This window comes from Empidonax traillii, unplaced genomic scaffold, assembly GCF_003031625.1.
Source record: "Empidonax traillii isolate 1590-97213 ecotype Southwest subspecies unplaced genomic scaffold, ASM303162v1 scaffold926:size687835, whole genome shotgun sequence".
Lineage (NCBI taxonomy): Eukaryota > Metazoa > Chordata > Aves > Passeriformes > Tyrannidae > Empidonax > Empidonax traillii.
Window position 1 is genome coordinate 299,233 of NW_020956119.1, and position 20,100 is coordinate 319,332.

At 41.0% G+C, this 20,100-nt stretch overlaps 1 protein-coding gene across 1 annotated transcript in view; it reads left to right on the forward strand.

Annotated features, from left to right (window-relative positions):
• The first annotated feature begins 1,080 nt into the window (after positions 1–1,080).
• The window catches only part of FLT3 (fms related tyrosine kinase 3), a 42,317-nt gene continuing 23,297 nt past the window's right edge, over positions 1,081–20,100 (forward strand). The window contains exons 1-5 of the mRNA XM_027903030.1: positions 1,081–1,153; positions 14,783–14,907; positions 16,456–16,658; positions 17,420–17,535; positions 19,761–19,878. Coding sequence (XP_027758831.1) covers positions 1,099–1,153; positions 14,783–14,907; positions 16,456–16,658; positions 17,420–17,535; positions 19,761–19,878 — 617 coding nt within the window. The 5' untranslated portion in view covers positions 1,081–1,098. The remainder of the gene's footprint in view (positions 1,154–14,782; positions 14,908–16,455; positions 16,659–17,419; positions 17,536–19,760; positions 19,879–20,100) is intronic.

The following is a 20,100-nucleotide window of genomic DNA, read 5'->3' on the forward strand; positions in this document are numbered from 1 at the left end:
CTGAGTGAATAATAAAATCCCCCCGCCTATTCTTGGGAATCCTGGAGGAGATATTTCAGCTTATCCCTTAGAACTGGGTCCACTTTCTGCCTATTGACTGTGATGCATAGCTGTGCGAGCCAGGGAGATCTGTTTGCCCCTCTTCAATGTCCTGTCCTGGTACAAACCAGGGGGGCTTGCTGAGGCCAGCAACTTCAGCCACACCTGGCCCAGTTCCACCCTTCACACTCCGGTGACTGGCAGTGGATGAGGAATCAGTTCCTGAAGCACTATGCTCTGAGGAGGGCAGCAAGAAGGGGGAGGGCAGAGGGACTGTGTCCCTAGAGGCTCATGTCTGAGCCTGGAGACCTTTACTTTTATCCCCTAAACAAGTCATCTGCGCAACAACTTCAGAGCAGCTGTAGCTCGATTTGAACCTTCCTGCAAACAACACTAGTTCCCTGTTCCCCCTGGTGTGAGCACAACTCACTCCCTGCCTGGGTGTCAGCCCTCGGGCTCTCAGAGGTGACCGCAGCAGGTCCTTTGTCACCAGCAGAACAAGTGCTCACCCAGCACAAGAAACCTCCCTTGGCCCACAACACAGATGTGGCAGGGTATTCCCATGGTGTAGCACAAACTTAATTTGGATTTTTTTTTTTTTTTGAGCTCTTTAGCTTAACAGCACAGCTTGCTCTTCCTCTCATAAATACTCAGAGAAATTATGGGTACTGCCAGTGCATGAAAGCAGAAACTGTAACTGCTGCAAAAATAAGAATTGAAGTGAGACAGCAAAAAGTCAGCTGCACCAAATTTACACAAAAAAACATGTTGTTGTAAAAGTGTGAGTGAGGGACTACAGAGCCAGGGGAGACTGAGCAGCTGGAGTGGAGGCAGCTGCTCAGCTTGGTGGAGGCATCCTCTGACAGAAGGAAGATGCTCTCTGACTCACAGAGAGGCCCCTCTTCTCCCCATCCCACAGCCGTTTCCTTGTGGCTCAGGTCTTGGGCCCTCTCTTTTGAAGAAGTGGTTTCACTGTGGGCAGGGACATGCACCCTTAAGGCAACCACCTGCAGGCTCGGTTTCACTCGTGGGGCCAGGGACTGCAGGGCACTGCCAGCCATGACAGCGAGCTGGCCCTGCGGCTGCCCTGCTGGAATCCCACTTCAGCTAGCAGGTAAGATCTTCTCATGACACTCCTCAGACTCTTTCATATCCATTTCCCACTCTTTCCCTGCATCCCTTCACATCTTTCTTTTTTTTCTCATTTAATTTCTTTTTCTCCTGAATCTTTTATTTTCTGTCCCCCATTTCTTCCCTCTTCTGAGGATGCTGTTCTTCTTGCCATCACCCTAATCTCTCTCAGCCCAGCCTGGCTTTTGCTCTCGCTGCCTCTGACACATTTCATGCTCAAGACAAAAAGTACTTAAATATACTGTTGGGGTTTTTTTCTTTCTCCTGAGGTAAACATGTTTCCTGCTGTTATTGGTAGCTTGACCTGAACACTTCAAATAATATACCTGTGATTTCCCACGTAAATAATCTGTGAATCAGATACCTTAGTAGAGTGAAATATAATGATGCAACTGTATCATCATTTTGTTGTTGTTGTTTAATGATCTGAATAGAAGAAGGTATGATATTAATATATAGAAAGTATCTTTGTTTTGTTAGAGTTTTGGAGTTAAAAGCTTGACTTCCTCTACTGGAAATCATCTTAACAATTAACTATTAAGAGAAAAGGAAATAACATTTGCTTCCATCTCAAATGCCTGAAACCATTTTCTCTAAAATAAATGGCTTGCTCCTATCGAACATGATCATGCTGATTCAAAATCCAGGACTGAAAAAAAAACAAAAAGAGTGCTTTTTTTTTTCCTGATTGATACAGTTCTGATGCATGCCTGAGAGAGTTATTCAACAACATGTGGTCCATTTTCAGCTCCATATACAGGGATAGTAATATTTACTTCAAAGAGCAATTGTTAGATATTATTCATTCATGGTTGAAAGTCTACATGAGCTATTTGAAGAGAAGGTGGAGTGAAAATGAAAATGAGTATTTTATGATCTCCTGCTTTGCATGATTGCTGATACTACTAAGCAAACCCTGTCAAAGAGGGATTTCTGTGTTTTTCTCTTGACTGAGCTTTGCCAGTTTTGCAGGCTGCATAACAAAATAAATAAAAATTATTAGCATCTAGGATGTCATGGTGCCCAAAGGCCCTCATTAGCATGGCTAAGAGACAGTTCTGCAGAGAGAGCAAAAGGTGTGAGAGTCCCAAGATGTGATTATTCTCCAGGAGGAGTGGTGTTCTTGAGATAATATTTAAGCAAGGCAAGGTATAAAGGGAGGAAGTGTTTCTTCTTGTAAGGCTAGCTGCTATAGGGGAAAAAGGTGCAAAGGCTTTTGGAGATACCAACCAGCTAGGATTTGAAGAATCAGAGGCATCGCTGACAGCAGAAATCCTGAGAATTGCTAATTCTGTTCATCTCTCTAGCAGATCACTCTTAAAAACAATTTTTATGTAAAAAATGTTAAGCATTTAATGAATTACATATACTTTCTTAAAAATGCCTGTGTTCCCTTTAAGAATCTATTGTCTAGAGATAAGACTGAGTAATAAATTGTGCAGACAACAGATGGTATCCATATGATGAACCAGAATCATCAGAAGTCATAATGCTTAACCAGCAAAGGAAAGCTAAACTATAATAACACCTGGAGGACAATGTCTGCAGTATCTTTAGACTTAAGGCACAAGGCCAGTCTTTAAATTATAGGCTCAGAACTGCAAAAGTTTCAAGAAAGAAAAAGCATCTTGCCTGTGTTACTTGCTTGAAATAAATGCTCCCCAGCAGCAAGGAATGTAGTGCCAAGAACTTCAGAAACAATATATACCATATATATGTAAATACAGCTATATAATTGAAAGCACTATTCCAGTTTCTCATCTTAACTTTTTCTGGTCATACCAAGCAAGAGTGTGTGGCTGAAGGGAATGTTGTCTAGTGTACAATTAGCCTTGTGTTAGAGGAAAAGGTGGGAGGGTAGATGGGGCCTGGGAACTGAGGCAATATAAGTTTCATGTTTTAAAAATTGGAGAATTTTTTGATGAACAGAGACTTTCAGTGACCTTTCTCATCAGGGGAAGTTCTCAATCAACAATGACTCTTGATTCCCTCTTTTTTTTTTGTTATTGCACCTCTTCTTACTGCTGCATATTCATGAAACCCAGTTTCAGGGCACCTGAGAGAAATGAAGATGTGAGATGCTGCCTAAGATCTCCCTGCAGCTGGCAAATGACAATTTTACATAAGCAAGGACTGCAAACTCAGGCCCTAACAAGCTCTGGATTAGATTCTAGTGTGTCTGACTGCACAAAAACTATAGTGTAATACTGTTGAAAACTCCCTCACAGAACATACAAGTGTCCATTACATACCTATGGCAGGAATACAGGAAGATATGAGATGGGCCAGCACAGTTCTGCTTTTTAAGGAGAATCCCAGAAATGCGTGGGACTCAGACTCCTGCAGGATCTGTCCATCTCCCAACAATACACTGATTTCTCTCCAACAAAACAGCTGACAAACATTCCAGAGCAAGTTCAGGCGCTGAGCTCTGCACTGGCAGGAAGGTGAAATCAATGAGCACCCCAGGGAGAATCTAGTTTGATCCTGTCTTTTTCCCAAAACATGCAAACACTTGGGTGCAAGCTGGCTGTGAATGCTGGATAAGGCCAGTACATGGTGGGCTTACTCAGGGAAACTGTTGGGCCCAGCAGACCATATCTTCATGGTCATCCATCACCACATATTTCATGGATCAGAAGATAAGGTATTGTTTCTGAAAATTCCAGAAGGTGAAAAGATTGTGCAGGAAAAGGGTTGTTTTCCAATGGAAATAAATGCAACTTTAAAATATGGGTGTTTTATTTCTTTTGAGATTTGGAACAATTTGCTTTCCCTCTTTTTTTCTCCAGAAAATTCCCCAGGTTAGCCATATTTTAAGCTACTGAGAAGCAGGAAGATGCCCAGAGAGCAGCATGACTTCCCAGGGCCACCCCCACATATCTATCCAGTGGTGGATGGGTGTTGCTGTGGCTGCTCAGCAGAGGCAGGTTTGTCAGCAGAGCAGACCTATGGGCATCCTGTCCTGCTGCAGCATCCACATCAGGAGCCCCTCCTATAATGACCTCCAAAATAATATAGCATGGAGCACCTCTTGTTCACAGGTTTCTGAAAATGAATCTTTCAAAATACCTGAAACTTCATGAAACTCACCCATATCTCAGCTAAGAAGCTGATTTAGGTCACCGTGTTGAGTTAGGTTTTCTGAAAATCTTTGTGGAGATGTTTGCTGCAAAAGGCAAAGATGGAAAGATCCAGCAAGCAGCAGTGGGAATTAAATCAGAGAGTAAAACATTTACAGTGCAAAATTGTGTAAGAGCAGGAGTGATGACCAATAAACGCAGAATGCAATTTCAATTTTATGCAGTAACATTAGAAAAGGACAAGATCTGTTTAATCACAGTGATCAAACAATTTTTAAATGAAAATAGGGACCGAAAAAATTAGTCCAGAGCCAACAAAAAGCAACATTTCTCAAGTGGGCAGGAAGACCTTATTTCCCATTTGGCTTAACACTATTGCTATTAATAGAAATACATTTAATAAAATGCTATAGGACTCTAAACTGAAACGTGAGGCAAAATGTTTCCTTAAGGGATCTGTAATCTTCAAGCACAGATAATACCCTAAAAATTGTTGATATGTTTGAAGGATAGACTCTTCTCCTCTAAATTGCATAGGAAATAAGGTGATAGCAAAGCCAGACAGATAGCCAGATAAATGTCTATTATTTATATAATGTGCCTATTTCCCACCCAAATAAAGCAACAGATCCCTAGTTTTTCTAAGGAGTTTCCTTTAAAACTGCTAAAAAAAAACTGAACAGGGCAAACAGACAGAAAAGCTAGCTTATTGCCTGGATATTTGGTTTATTACTGTTCTAAAAGTAAGACAGTATTTCTTCTTTTGTTTGTAGATAAAATTTCTAATGTGTGAGATTCAAGGGCTAGTTTGAAAGTGTGTTATTTTTACAGCATGCTCTTTAAGGAGTATGTTGAATTTTTCATTTGTACAACTGCTTTGAAATTGTAATTATTTTTAACTCTAACCTCCTAATGTGACAAATAAGAACAACTAGTATTTATTTTTTGTTAATTTTTACCATATTTTGTACCAAATAGCAAATAGTATTTTTTATCACAGACCTTAGATTCATCGTATTTTGTTGCAAAACTGTTCTCTCCCATTCTCCTTCTTTCTATCCATCCTTCCTCCATAACTATTCAGGCCTTCTGTGTTCCCTCCTCACTGCCTTTTCCAGGAATGTAAGGACAATATCCTCTAGTCAGTTGTAGAAATGTGTTTTAATTTAAGAGGGAAGTTTTACAATGCTAGGATGGCAAGTAGTATAATTTTCTTATAATTTTCTTATCTGCCATCTTCTGTTTTTAGGCAGACCTTTTTCTCCTTATTGATTATACCTTTACTTTTAGATACTTAAGTTGAAGTATCCCTTGCTTGCAAGAAGTTAATAATTCCACTAATGTCAGTAGAAGCGCTAGAGTGTGTCAGGTGATGAGACTGGAGTACTTTAACACAGAGCAGTCTAAAAAAAAAAAAGGATTAACGCCAAACTTGCCTAAGTCATTAGATGAGATGTATCTGTTTGCCTTGCTTCAGGCTTGTCTATCCAGCTTCTTAATGGCACAAACATGCCATTCCCATGAGCAAACATCCTCTAGAGAACAGCCAAGAATAAGGACAGCCCAATGCTGCTTTCTGATTCATGGGGGACCTCTGTGGTGGCATCACACCAGCACTTCTTTGCCCACAGAATTGTCTGGTTGTTCACAGCATCACAGAAGGGTTGATATTGGAAGAGAATTCTAGAGGTCATCTGGTCCAACCCCCTTGCTCAAGCAGGACCACCTAAAGCCAGCTGCTCATGACCCTGTGCAGGTAGCTTTTCAATATCTCTGAGGGTAGAGATATTCTCTGGGCAATATGTGTCCATGTTTGGTCATTCACATTGCAGAAAAGTTTGTGCCCATTGCCTCTGCTCCTGTCACTAGGCACAACTGAGAAGAGCCTGGCTCCATCCTCTTTGTGCCTTCCCTTCTGGTATTTATATCTCTGAGTCTCTCCTCTGGGGCTGAATAGTCCCAGCTTTCAACCTTTCCTCATAGGAGAGATGCTTCTGTCCCATAATCATCTTTGTGTCCCTTCACTGCACTTTCTCCAGTATGGCCATATCTCTCTTACACTGAGGAGCCCACAGTGTGACACAGGACTTCAGGTGTGTCCTGTTCACACTGCTGAGTAAAGGGGAAGGACCTCTATCCACTGATGAAACACCTCATAATGTGGCTCAAGATACCATTATTCACCATATTAATGGGGTATAAAGGTAATGTGGGAGCCGAGAAGCAGCTCCCTTGAGAGGACAGAAGATGTGTACAAGAAGCAGAAGGAGAACCAGCTACAATGTAGGCTCTTCCTCAGAAAGGGAGGTTGCCATGGTAGCTGAGGTTCATTATATTTTAAGCCACTTTTTAGCCACTTCCCAAAAAGGGGTGTCCTCAGCAGTCCTAGTTATTTTTTGTAAACTGGCCCACAAGTGGCTGATATGACCAAAATATGGGTAAAGCAGCAGGGATTTCAACAGGGATTCTCAGCCCTATGAGAACCAGCCTGAGCAAAGTCACTGTAGAATCACAGTCCTGTGGAAGGGCTGTGGTTTATTCATTCAGCTAGTCCATGCAAAGCAGAGAAAATGAATAATAACAAGCAAAGTAACAGTTCAGCTGTTTGAGCTGTGCCTTTATCTTGGATCCACAGGGAAGGTAGATGGAAAGTTACCTTAGTGAAATGAAAGGGAAACAAGGGTTTGAATAGAGCCCTGCAGTCTTCCTCGCCCAAGTCCAGGTAAACAAAAAACAGAGGAGGCAGGGCATAAAGATAAAACAGAGTTAAATGTTTTACTTTCTCCAGCCTTCAGCATTTGCTTTATGCTAGAGGCATTTTTTCTTCTCAGATAAAAAACATGAGTTATTGGCATAGACTGAAAACTCAGAAAGGTGATTTCAAAACATATCTATAAATTAAGGAGCAACACAGCTTGTATTTAGCAAAGAAGCCTGCAACAGCTGAAGAGTTTGTGCTGCTTATAAATGTACACAATCCCTCAGTAGCAGCAACTCCTTCATAGGGGAACAGAAAGTCTTATGTACTCAGTAGGGCAAATATACTATTAGAAAGTCTGAAAAATTACAGAAATACGTAAATAAGACAAACTAGGTTATTATTTTTCCTGGCTTAAATGAATGCTGAAATCACAATATGAATCATGAAGTACGATTTGGGTATCAGTCTGCAATAAAGTAAATGGCAAAATTAATCAATAACGTTGGATATGTAATAGTATCATGCAAAAAATATGCCTGTGCTTCATGTCATTCTTAGATTATTTTTACTACAAAAGATACTGAATCTAACATACCTGTAAGTATGTTACTGTACTGTTACTGTAAGTAACCAGTAAAAAACATGAGTATCTGCTGACTCACAGCTTTGGGGTAAGGTTTTGTATGGTTCTCTGACAGAGCAGTGTAAAATACATCCCCAGCGTGACACCTTATTTGAAATCTATGTAATTTATAGGCTACCTGCAATAATCCATAGGCAGGGCTGTTGACTTTGCTCCTCTAAGAAGAAAGGTATTAGCACTGAAAAGCATATGAAGTTTGCTAAAATCTGTACCGAAAACTTCTTAGGACATAACAAGACATTTTGGAAATAGTGACCAAGTCACTATATATATATATATATATATATATATATATTTTATATGAAAGAGTAAATTTCTTGTTTTTATCTGGGACCTGAAAATGGACAGCTGGTGAAAAGCTGAGGAATATTAAAAATACAGAAAATAAATTTGTGGATGAGATGTCTCCCTGCTGCTTGTGTCAAACTATGCTGGAGTAGGTGGGTCTTGGCTATGATCTTCCTGAGGCAGATTGAGCAAACTTCTCTCTTTCTCATATGTTGAAGAAGATCTTTTAGACTGAGGCATAGATTAAATTTGGAAGGACTAGGGAGTAAACTTCTCAGGAGAGGCAATGTAGTTTCACTACAGAAACTGACATAAAGTGAATGTTATCAACCATCAAAACCCTTTGCTGACACTTGCCCTGAATGCATCAGAAATGGTTTATTCAGTGGGACAAGTTCTTGTTTAACATCACTTCTGAAGAAACACTTTTGAGACGACTGTAATAAAGAGGGGCACAACCTACTTGAGGGTGTTTTTCAAAGTGAAAGTTTTTGCTGTATATGTAAGAGTTGTTCTTGTGAAAAAAATACCTTTTTTTTCTTTTCTCTCTCTCTCTTTTTTTTTTTTCCCCAAATTCAGAGAATCATAGAGTCACTTAGGTTGGAAAAACCTCTAAGATCAAGTCCAGCTGTTAACTCAGCACTGCTAAATGCACCACTAAAGCATGTCCCCAAATGCCACATCTACATCATTTAAACACCTCCAAGAATGGTGACACAACCACTTCCTTGGGCAGCCTGTTCCAATGCCTGACCACCAGTTCCTGAAGAAATTTCTCCTAGTATCTAAACCTCCCGTGGTGCAACTTGAGGCCATTTCCTCTCATCCTCTGACTTGCTACCTACGAGAAGAGGCCGACACCCACTTCACTACAACCTCCTTTGAAGTAGTTGTAGAGAGTGATAAGGTCCCCCCGAGCCTCCTTTTCTCCAGGATAAAAAAAACCCAGCTAGCGCTCCAGACCCTTCACCAGCTTTTCAAAGTATTTTCAAGCTTTCTGTCTTCCAATAGAAAATCAGAAACTGTTAGCTGGAGACATCGTGGAAGAAAAGAAGAAAATAAAATCAGTCATCAGCGATTTAACTGATGCATGAAAGAATTTACAGGAACCAGGTCATCTCCTCCGTAAGCGCTCAGGAGCCAGAGCCGGGCTCGTCAGTGGCCGGCGCCGTTCCTGTATCCCGACGCCAGTCCCGCGGGAGCACCGGGATGCGCGGGCACGCGCGGGGCTGTGCGGGGCCGCAGCGCCCCCTGGCGTCCTCCAGGACCTCCCCGCCGTGCGAGGGTGGTCGCGGGTCTCGGTGCCCCCGCACGGAGACTGTCCCGTGGACAAACAGGGCGGAGTGCCAGCGCCCGGACGGGAGGGCAAAAATGGAGAGGAAGCCGGGGGGGCACATCCAGGTGGAAAAATAATCCGGACGGAGGGCTGCCGGCCACGGGAAACAAGACTGGCAGGCGACAGTAGCATTCCAGGATGCTGTGTAGTATCAGTGTTGGTTCCCATTACTAGTTTTTGACTCGGATCTTAAATGAGCACTTTCTGGAACCGCACGACCTTCCACACGCCCCTCTTCTCACTGCTATCCTGCCCAGTGATTCAAGTCTAGAGACTCTTGTTTCCTCCCACTAAACCCTGCTGAAGAGCTACCACACTCTATAGGCTTTTCTTTCCATCTCAAATCTCAGTCATGCTTGAACACAACTGTGAATCATTAAATCAGTTCACGTGATGTTTGTTGTTATTAACTGGCAAGACCAGATAAATGACTGGTCATGACCTAGACATACCCTATCCAGTGTTACAACAGCTGGTCTCAATTAGCATGAGCTGCAACAGAGGCATCTTGTCACCCACCTTGCTTGTTAAACCTTGCTCTAACATGGTTATTATTCTGCAACATGGAACAACACCTCTGGCCCCATCATTATATGAGAATGAACTGACAGGGTGCATATTTTTCTACACTGGGAGTTATTTAAGCAGAAAGTGTGAAGACACTAAGGAAGGAAGGTGTGCAAAAAGATGGGGAAGGACAGAAGTTAAGTTTGATAGGAGAGGAAGAATATAAGGGGAGTAGGTACGAATTCATTTACAATCAGTTCTTTCTCTGTGTCCTGCCTCCCTCTGATTTTTAGCATATTTGTATTGTACAATTCTCACTTCAGGACTCACCTCTTCGGGGGTGATTTGAGAAAAAGTCAGACACATGCAAAAGTGTGGGGTTTTCAGGGGTTCATACATGTGTACTAAACTCATCCCTGTCACCGTTTTGAAGATTTGTGTCTTGGCAGAACATGACTGTGGGAGAACAATAATTTTCCCAGAAAAGAAGGGTCCTTCTACCTCCCTTGATCAGGAAGAAAATTTTGTACAGTTGATCTAGAGAGTCACATGTGGAGAAAATAGTCAGAAACCAAATAAGACCAAAATCATAGTTTGCTTTATGTAAGTCTCCTGAGCCATAAAGCAGAGTAAAAGATTGTTCTATCTCTAAGAAAATCCTGTCTACTATGAAAATATTAAGCACCCTGAGCTGAACACAAACACCAGATGCATCCCTTGGTATGAAGGGAAAGGTTCTGTCTTCATCTTTCACAGTACTCCAGTTCCTCCTGATAAACTAAGATTTTCAGCTTATTTTGAAGTGGTTTTCTCACTTTTGCGAAGGCTATTTTAGTCATCCCTGTTTGAAAATATAATTTTGGAAGCAGTTCCATTCATCTGATAGCTGAACTAGCTTAAACATAGCTTCTTGGTTTGATATCTCTTTAGTAGATTCAGGCCTTTCTTCTCACCATAACATGTAAGCCCACTTTTTGCCTTGTACAGGCATTTCCTCAAGTATGTGCCTACACATCTTGATGAAACCTTGGCTCAGTTATGGCAACTAGACATTTGTCTGACTTCAGTGAGAACAAGATTTCTCCTACTGGTTTTATATTTATATAACCTATAAAAAGATAAGAAAGATGGAAAGCAGGCATAAACAAACATTGTTCAGAGCAACAATATATTTCCATTTCAGCTTCATTGCAGTTCAGCAATACACAATATGATTATGCACACTACACATTTGATATTCTTTACCAGCCCTTTCAGTCCCTGCAGTTCTTAATTTGGGTTTTCAGGAGATGACTGATGTGCAGACCATAACAGCAGTCCCTGAACAGGCCAGCTAGAAGCTGAAATATCAAGATAGCGAATCAGTGTTACCATTTACACAGTATTTCTTTTATTGATTTTGCTTCTTCTGAAAGGTTCATTCATGCTCTCATTTTCTATTTTGACAGTGTAATGTATTTTTTTTAAGACCTACACAAGCTTAGGCCACTCCATGTTGTGTAAATACTTCTAATTATCATTTGTTTCTCACTGTAAAGCAGCTGGAATTATCTCAGGTTCAAAATATCTTTTCTTTTTTTAAAAACTTGCTGGATTTCAAGGAATAAAGGTAGACCACAGCAGTGGCAAGCTCTAGCAGTTTACAAGACAAGGAGTCCCATTTTGTCTTACACATGAGGTGTCAGAGTGTTCACTGTGTTTACTACTCCTTTTCCAGCATATACTCCCACATACCATCCTTTACAGATGCAGCTCCGGTTCGTCAGACAGCTTGTTTGCATGTCTGGCTCACAGTCTGGTTTCTACATCTGTTTGTTCTGTCTAACTTTTAGCTGCAAATCTTCTCCCTGTTGGTGTTTAAATATGCCTCTTCTACTGCAGTCTCCTAAAAAGGCAATGTGAACAAAGTGGAGTAATGCCACACTGGGATACACTGTTTTGGCTTGTACAAAATTATTCACAAATCAGAAATCTAAAGCAAGAGAGTGCTCAGCAGGCCAAAGGAGTTGAATTTTTGAGGTAATATTTCCAGGTGTTTTCTGCAGGTGTGTTTTGGAAATCACTGGATGTAGGTGGGTTTCCATCAGCTGAGTCCTTGGCTTTGAGACAGTTTGAATACTTTCTTGTTTGAAAAGGGCGAAAGGTAAATCAGCCAACAAACCAACAGAAGTGGAAAAAACTGAATCGGGAAAGACTTGGTGGAAGGGTTGGGAGGGAGCTGAAAACCTGAGTTGCATCAATGGGAGGAATTCATCATGTTCGGTGTAGATACCTAATGTATACCTGCCTCTTACCTGCCCTCTGGCATTCACTTTCTCAAGAAGCGACAGTGTTATCTCTATAGCCAATGGATAGAGATACATCTCCACAAAGAAATCCCATTCACCTTTCTTAGGTATAACAGGGTCTTACTCAGGGATCTGCAAAAGCAGACCATTGCCTATGCATGCTGTGGAAAGGTGACAACTAGAATGAAGTGTATGTTAGGTGTCCGAATGAGAAATACTCATACTTAAACCACATTTGCCAAGAGGGCTGAGAAGAGGTGGTCAAAATGTTGCCAGGCTAGCTCAGACACTTCCAGAAGACACAAATGGCAAGGAGGAGATGACAACAACTCTTACACATTTCTCCCTACTTCCAGTTTTGCTCCTTTCATCACCTGCAGAAAGAGTCTCATCACTTTAAACCTTCAAGTGCTTCCTGATATATTTAGCTTTTTTCCTCCTTTCAACTCTGCACCTTGCTTTATGTCCAAGCATCTCAGAAGCTGAGGGGAAAAAAAAAGAAAGCAAAGCAAAAAGCCAAGACTCAGGGCAGAAATTTTTCAGGTTGCCAGGAGAGAGATGTTATTTTATGATTCGCTGCTTAGTTGTACTGTTGAGGGCTGCCTTCAGGGCAATGGAAATCAGATCCAATTCCACACTGTCAGTTGTACAGTCTTATTCTGTTTAGTGTAGTAGTGGGAACTTGGTTATTGTAACTCCTTTCGGTCTAAAAGGTGACTTTTCTAGCTGCAGTCCCTGAAGAAAGGATTATAGGAAGCATTCCAGTGGGATGATGCCTTTGAGGAATAAGAAGCTTTCCCACACTGCTCCTCATGCATATGGATAAATAACTTTATTACTCCTGCCAATGTCAGGTGCTGGGAAGTGAGCTGCCCTGGCTGTTAAGGCTCCTGGGGCGTGACAGAGCCAGAGAGGTTTGGAGGAGGGAGAAGGCAGAAGAAAGAAAAGTCTTTCTCTTGCTTGCCCTCTACTTCCTGCATCTACTTTCCTCAAAATCATAGAATAATAGAATGGTTTGGTTAAAAAGGGACCTTACAGATCATGTAGTTCCAACTCTCCTGCCATAAGCAGGGACACCTTCCACTAGACCAGGTTGCTCAAAGCTGCATCCAACCAGGACTTGAACACTTCTAGGAATGGGGCATCCACAGCTGCTCTGGGAAGCCTGTTACCACCCTCATAGTGAAGAATTTCTTCCTAATATCTAATCAAAATCTACCCTTTTTCAGTTTAAAGTCACTACCTTTTGTCCTATCACTATGTGCCCTTGTAAGAAGTTCCTCTCCAGCTTTCTTGCAGGCCCCCTTCAGGTACTGGAAGGTGCTATAAGGTCTTCCCAGAGCCTTCTCTTCTGCAGGCTGAACAGCTGCAACTCTTTGAGCCTGTCTTCATAGGAGAGGGGCTCCAGGCCTCTGGGCATCTTTGTGGTCCTACTCCGGACACAGTCCAGTGACTCCATGTCCTTCCAGGTCCCCAGAGCTGAACACAGTTCTCCAGGTGGGGTCTTACGAGAGCAGAGTAGAGGGAGAGAACCACCTTTCTTGACCTTCTGACCACAACACTTTTGGTGCAGCCCAGGATACTGGTGGCTCTCTTGGCTGCAGGTGCACGCTGCTGGGTCATGTTGAGCTTCTCATCCACCAACTACCTGGAGTCCTTCTGCCCAGGACTGCTCTCAATCCATGCAGCCTGGAGTTGTGCTTGGATTGCACCAAGCCAGGTGCAGGACCTTGCACTTGGCCATATTGAACATTCCAAGGTTCACACAGGCTGTCTCTCAAGTTTAGAGACACGGATGTTGTGCAGGACACTGGCAAATGCTTTGCATATGGAAATCACAGGTAAATTACATCAGTTGCTCTTCCCTCGTACACCAACACTGTAAGCCCATCATAGAAGGCCACCAAATTTGTCATTGCCATTTGCCCTTAGTGAAGTCACACTGGCTGTTACCAGTCACCTCCTTCTTTTCCATGTGCATTCTTATGGCTTTCTGGGGGATCTGCTGCATGATCTTGACAGGCACTCAGATGAGGCTGGCCGATAGTTCCTCAGGTCTTTCTTTTTTTTTCCTTTTTGAAAATGAGACTTACGTTTTCCCACTTCCTATGTGTGGGAATTTCACAGGAGTGCCACAGATTCTCAGATAGGATGGATAATGGCTTAGCCCCTTCGTCTGCCAGCTCTCTCAGAATTCACAGATGAATCTCATCAGGTCCTATAGCCTTGTTCGCCTTCAGGTTCCTTAGATATTCTCGATCCTAATTTCCTACAGCAGGCAGTACTACATTCTACCCATCCTTGCCTTTGTCTTCTGTAGGAGGAATGCTGCATGATTATCCTCTGTCTCACAGTGGGAAAATGCTGACCTACACTGCAGGGTTTGATGCTGCAGGGCCCTTTCCAACACCCTGATGCAGAAGTGAAGTGTAAGAGGGAGCCTGTGTTTGGTAATGAGGTTTTTAAAAGAGCCTCCATAACACATAGAAGCTTTTGTCTTTAGACATTTTCTGCAATATTACAGGACATACTTCTGAAGTGCGATGTGTTTGTGCTTTTGAAAGGTCAAAGAAAGCTTCCACTCAGCTTCCATACACAGATTCACAATTACCAAATGCATACAGTATATCTGCATATGCATTTTGAAACTTTTTTTAAAGATTTAATCTTTCTACAGTTTTGTTGTATTATATTTTTACTAAAATTATTATCCCCTAAGCAGACATCTAGACTTTATTACATTTGTTTTCTCTTTCTGTTTTGCAGTTCTTGTCACAACAGCAATTGCTTTCACTTCTACAATAACTCAGAATATATCTGAGATCACATGTGAGTTTATCAGTGAGAAAGCTGAGGGTTTTGGAGCACCAGAGACATCAGTGTCTCCTAAGGTAATATAGCAGAAAGCAATTTACTTATAAAATATTCCTATCCATTCCAGAAATACCTACCCGGAAGCTTACAACTCACTAAACCTTAAGATGTGAGGATGTCACAGTCAAAATAACCAAGGTTAAGCCCAATACAACTACAGAAGGTCAGAGGGATACATATATATCACAGTTCATACTTTGAAATTGTAGATAGTTAAGTACCAATCTTCTCTAAAACTGGCTTTTTAATTGACATCTTGATGCTGTCATATTCCTAGATGTTGCTGGCAATGTGTCAATGTAAAAATATATTTGAAAATATGTGCCCTTAAGAGGGGATTTCCAAGGCCAGGGTGTGAATGGGTGTCCTGCCATGGTGTGTGTGTGCTATGACTGCTGAGACTGATAGGGAAGCTGTACTGCCCTCTATTCACAGCACCAAAGCCCATAAATCCCTGCCTGGTCTAACGCTGACATAGACACCAAAGCTGGACAATGAATCAAATAAAATTTTATTTTCTTCTGTTTTGACTCAAAATGGCAGAAATCCAAGATGAGGTGATGTGCAATTAAATTATAAATCAGCTGAGACCTGCGATTAAAATATTTCCTGAGGATTCTTGTTTCATGAAAGTCTTCAGAAATCTTTTTCATTTCTGAACAAACAAATCAGATAACAAATGAAGGTGTATCAGCCAAAGCTGTGCTGTTCTTATATCTGACAAGGCAGAATTTGACTGTTATTTCTAGATACTTTTCATGTCAATCAAAAGGAAAAAGGAGAAAGGAATGAGAAGAACCAATCAACCAAGCAAAATCTCAGAGCAGAGAATGCAATGAACTCCGTCCTTTCATAAACTTACACTGGATAAATTTTGCCCACCAAAATAATAGACACATTTTGGGTTCCTCTTGAGATGGCACTATTTACTTGGTACCTTTTTCTGCAGCTAATCTTAGAGACTTATTAATCCACTGGTGGCTGTCAGAATGACTGCAGAGTGCTCTCCTTCTGTTTGCAACTCTCCTTTAGCCATATGCAATGGTGACAAAATGAAAACCACGAATGGATCCAGCCCCAGTGTTCCTTGCCTACTAAAGCCCCCAAGAAGCTGAGGAGCAGTCTAGCCAGACGATGCAGTGACAATGAGTAGGAGCTAAAATAAACCGAACATTCCAACCCTGCCTTTACATTAATGTTGCAAACATACAGGTTTTATTGTAGTTCTGTGTCTTCCGATGGTTCTAAATAAAAAGAAACAGAATTGAGTGTAAAGAATAACATATATCACTAAGGGAAGTTATCAAGTTTGTGGCTAAAATTGTTTTGTGATCGCTGTTTAGAGAACAGAGTTAACTAATTCAACAGCAAACCTATCCGGTTTCCTCATGCAGTAGAACTCAACATATTTATGAATAAGTTTGATATAGAAATGGAAATAAACCCAAACAACAAACTAAACCAAACAAATTGAAGACGTTATTTTACTATAATTTGTATTCATATTTTGGCAAATAAAGCTAATTGCTAGTAAATACCTAACAATCTCTCCTTCTGCATTGCAGATTTCTAACATTTTGGAAGATCTTGGGTGTTACTTGAATTCTCAAGGAACAGAGAACATCTATAAAGCAATTAAAAATGTGGAAGTCAATCTATTTCAAGATATTGAATTAAGAATAATAATGAGAATTTCAAATATTAGTTCATGCTTTTGGTTCTTTAAAGAGAGAAAAGCTTGTAAACTTTCTTTGGACTCAGAGAATCGGTAAGTCAAGGGATGTACAGGATCAAACAGCCTTTAAGAGGTCATTTCCTTTAGGATGCAAATGGAAAGTATTTTGTGTGATTGATTTCACTTTATGCATTATCTTTTTCAATCTCCTAATCTTTCTTAACTGCTGTCACCAAGCTGCACATTGCTGATTGCTATTTAGATATATGTACACACATGAATCTTAAAACAAAGAACATTTTGAAACACGTTCTTTTAATTTGTATAGCATCATGTGTTGGGGTCTCCAGGGGCTTTCTGACCTTTATCAATTTGAGCTTTGTCATGCTCATGTGGGAAAATTTTGATTTTATAGTCAAAGAAACTGAGGCATGAGGAATTATGTGACTTTTAGGGTCACAGAGCAGATCAGGAACAACAGCATCAGCATTCTAATTCTCACAGCCAAACTTGGGCTGGAACCTGAGACTGGATTATTGCCTCCTTGTGCAAAATTTCTAGAATGATAGTGTGAGTGAAGCATTTTGATGTGGAGCTCCTAAACTGTCCTAAGCTCAGGAAGCCCCTCCTTCCCAATGCTCAGCATGAAGCATGTGGTACTTAAGTCTGTAAATTCCTATATGTGCTTGTGTAGGAAGACACATGCTGAAAGCACTTCAGGCTGAAGGGCTCTATGTAAATAATGAATACTAGTGGTTTTTGCAGAGCTAAAGAGCTAACATTTCATTGTATGTGCTGCATATTACCCTCTTCAGGTTAACATGACAAATACCACTTTACTTTCTGTTTTATAGATATATTGCATCTTTGGCTTTTTCACACATAAAAGAAGGACAAGCTGGAAAACACACCCTCTTGGTCACGAGTGAAACCAGCAATTACACTGTAGTTGTGCCTGTTCTCATCCGAAGTAAGCATATCTACATGAAAGGGGTCATACCATCAGCAGGTTCAAGGGCAGAGGTTCAAGTTCAGCCAAAGCAATGAAGCTTCCATGAGCTGCATTTCAATCATCTTCCTAGATTAGCACAGGACTTGGAGCTGTCTTCAGAGGCTGAAGTCGGAATCACAAACTCTGTGAGAGTCACCTTTCTCTAGTCAATAAACCATGCAAATGAACAAATAAAGATGTAAATGCATGGTAGCTCTTTTCTCTGTGAGGGATTTCCCTCTGTGACAAAAAGGACAAATTGAGTGTGGCTTTTGTGTGCTTTCAAAGCTTTTGGACTACATTTGTTTGCTTTCATTTTAACTTGTTCATTCTTGGTGTTGCTGGCTGGTTTGTAATCTGGACCAGATCAGGACGTGCCTTTCTTATTCTGGTCTCTGGTACTCCCAAGTCACACTTTGAGCCACTGCCACTTTTCCACCTGTGCCTGCCGCTGAGTCTTTCACTTCTCCCGCCCCTTTTCCTTTTACAGTTCTGTGATCACCAAGAGGCACGCTGAGGGAAGGTGAGAGAAAGTTTCCCCCTTCTCATTGCTAGTCTTTACTTGTAATTTACTGTGTTTTGGAGTAAAACCCATCAGTTCTGCAGCTGCTCAACATAGGGATGCCCAAGAAGCTGAGATTTTAACTGTTGTTAAATGTTCATGACAGAGCACCTGTGAAGTGTGACTTTTTGAAAGCATTCCATGGGAGTGGATTTGACTGAATTTTCTCAAGGTTCACACAAGAGACATCTCTGATGCAAAGGCAACTGCTGTAACAAAGCGCAAACTTCTGTTTCGAAGTTGGGGTGTCCAAAAACATCTCAAAACACAAAAAGACCCATGTTGACATGACTTTTTTAAGAGCAAATAAAGACTATATTATTTTGTCTGAAAAGAGTCAAATTTAAAGGTAAAATTTAAAAATACTAAAGAAATTCCAAAAGATAAATCCAAACAGCTAAAATGCCCTTCTAGATGCAGGTTTAACAAGCATCACTACTTGCCTTGTTTTTAATAAACTGTGACAAATCAACATTTTTTATTCCATCTTTTAAAATATTTCTTCTGTTTAACTTTTTTTCTCTCTCGTGTCAGAAAAGTCACCTCCAATCTCTCCTTGTTTTATTTGAAGGCTTATTGTAGGTCTCAATTATAATTTTAACAGCTTCATTGAGGGGACAAGGTATTAAATCTTTCATTAAGAGTTGCCATCTCTACTATATCAATTAGGCATTAGAGGTAAAATGTGTTATTACATGCACAAGCAAGAATAGTTCGAAACACTGTCGATAAAGGTCTTTTCCATATCAGTTGCTTGGATTGCATTCTCTTTGCTCCTGTGAATCTTATATCATAATTATATCTTTCATAAAATCCTTCAGGCTAGATTTGAATCCTTCAACTGGGATGTGAATCTCTGTAGGTGAACTAAACTTCTTAGGCCCAGCTTATAAGAGCTAAATGAGGAAAGAAATTAAAAAGTCGTAAGTATTAGTTTCACCTTAGCACGTCACCTTGCAGGCAACGGAAGTATGACTGAAGAAAATGTCACTCTTCTGCATGAAAGCTGTCATTTCATTGAAAGATGACCTAAAGCTGAACTCAGTGCTTTGCATTCTGAGTCAAATCTTTAGCAGTTTTAATATATTAATTTTTTGTGCCTAGTCCAAGTCTGTGCCTGATAGGCTCAGGGTACTGGTAATTGTCTAGGAACCATTTCCCTCTGGATTACAGATGTAGGGTAGAAAAGTCTGCTATCAGAAGTCATTATTACCTGTTGTGTTTCTATCCTGTGTCTGATCTGACTGAGGAGTTTGCAGCAATCCCATTTTGTGTACGGACTTTGTAGTCTCATCAGATATTCCACCAAAGGAGGGGTTTAGGATGTGATTTTGAAAGGTATCTCTGCTACTGCCCATTGAAATAAAAAACAACCACAGCAAATTAACACCTTTCAGTATCCCCTGATGTATAGGGGAGATGCAGGCCTTTGGTACAGGGAACCTGTGTTTTTAGCAATCAAGACTGAAAAGCTCATAATACCAACCCACAACACCCCTAGGGGAGAATAATTTTCTGTTCCTTCAGTGTTGAAACCTCCCAGAAAAAATTACAGCTCTGTACCTTCACTTACTATGAAATGAGCAAAATACTGTCTCCAAATCATTTCATCATTCTTAAACATTTGCATGATTTTTAACAGAGAAACCAGGCAAACCCTATTTCAGGAAAAGGGAAAACTCGGATTCTATCCAGTGCATATCTGAGAGCTACCCCCAGCCCTCTGTGGAATGGATTTTCTGCAAAACACCTGAAAAGAGGTATGGTGTATGTTTATATGTGTGTTATATCTCTAAACTGAAAGTTTCCCATCTTCTAAAGAAAAAGTGACAGGATGAGAGGAAATGACCTCAAGATGTGCCAAGGGAGGTTTAGATTACATATCAGGAGAAATTTCTTCACTGAAGGGTTGACCAGGCACTGAAACTGGCTGCCCAGGGAAGTTTTTGAGTCACCATCCCTGCAAGTGTTCAATAAAAGTG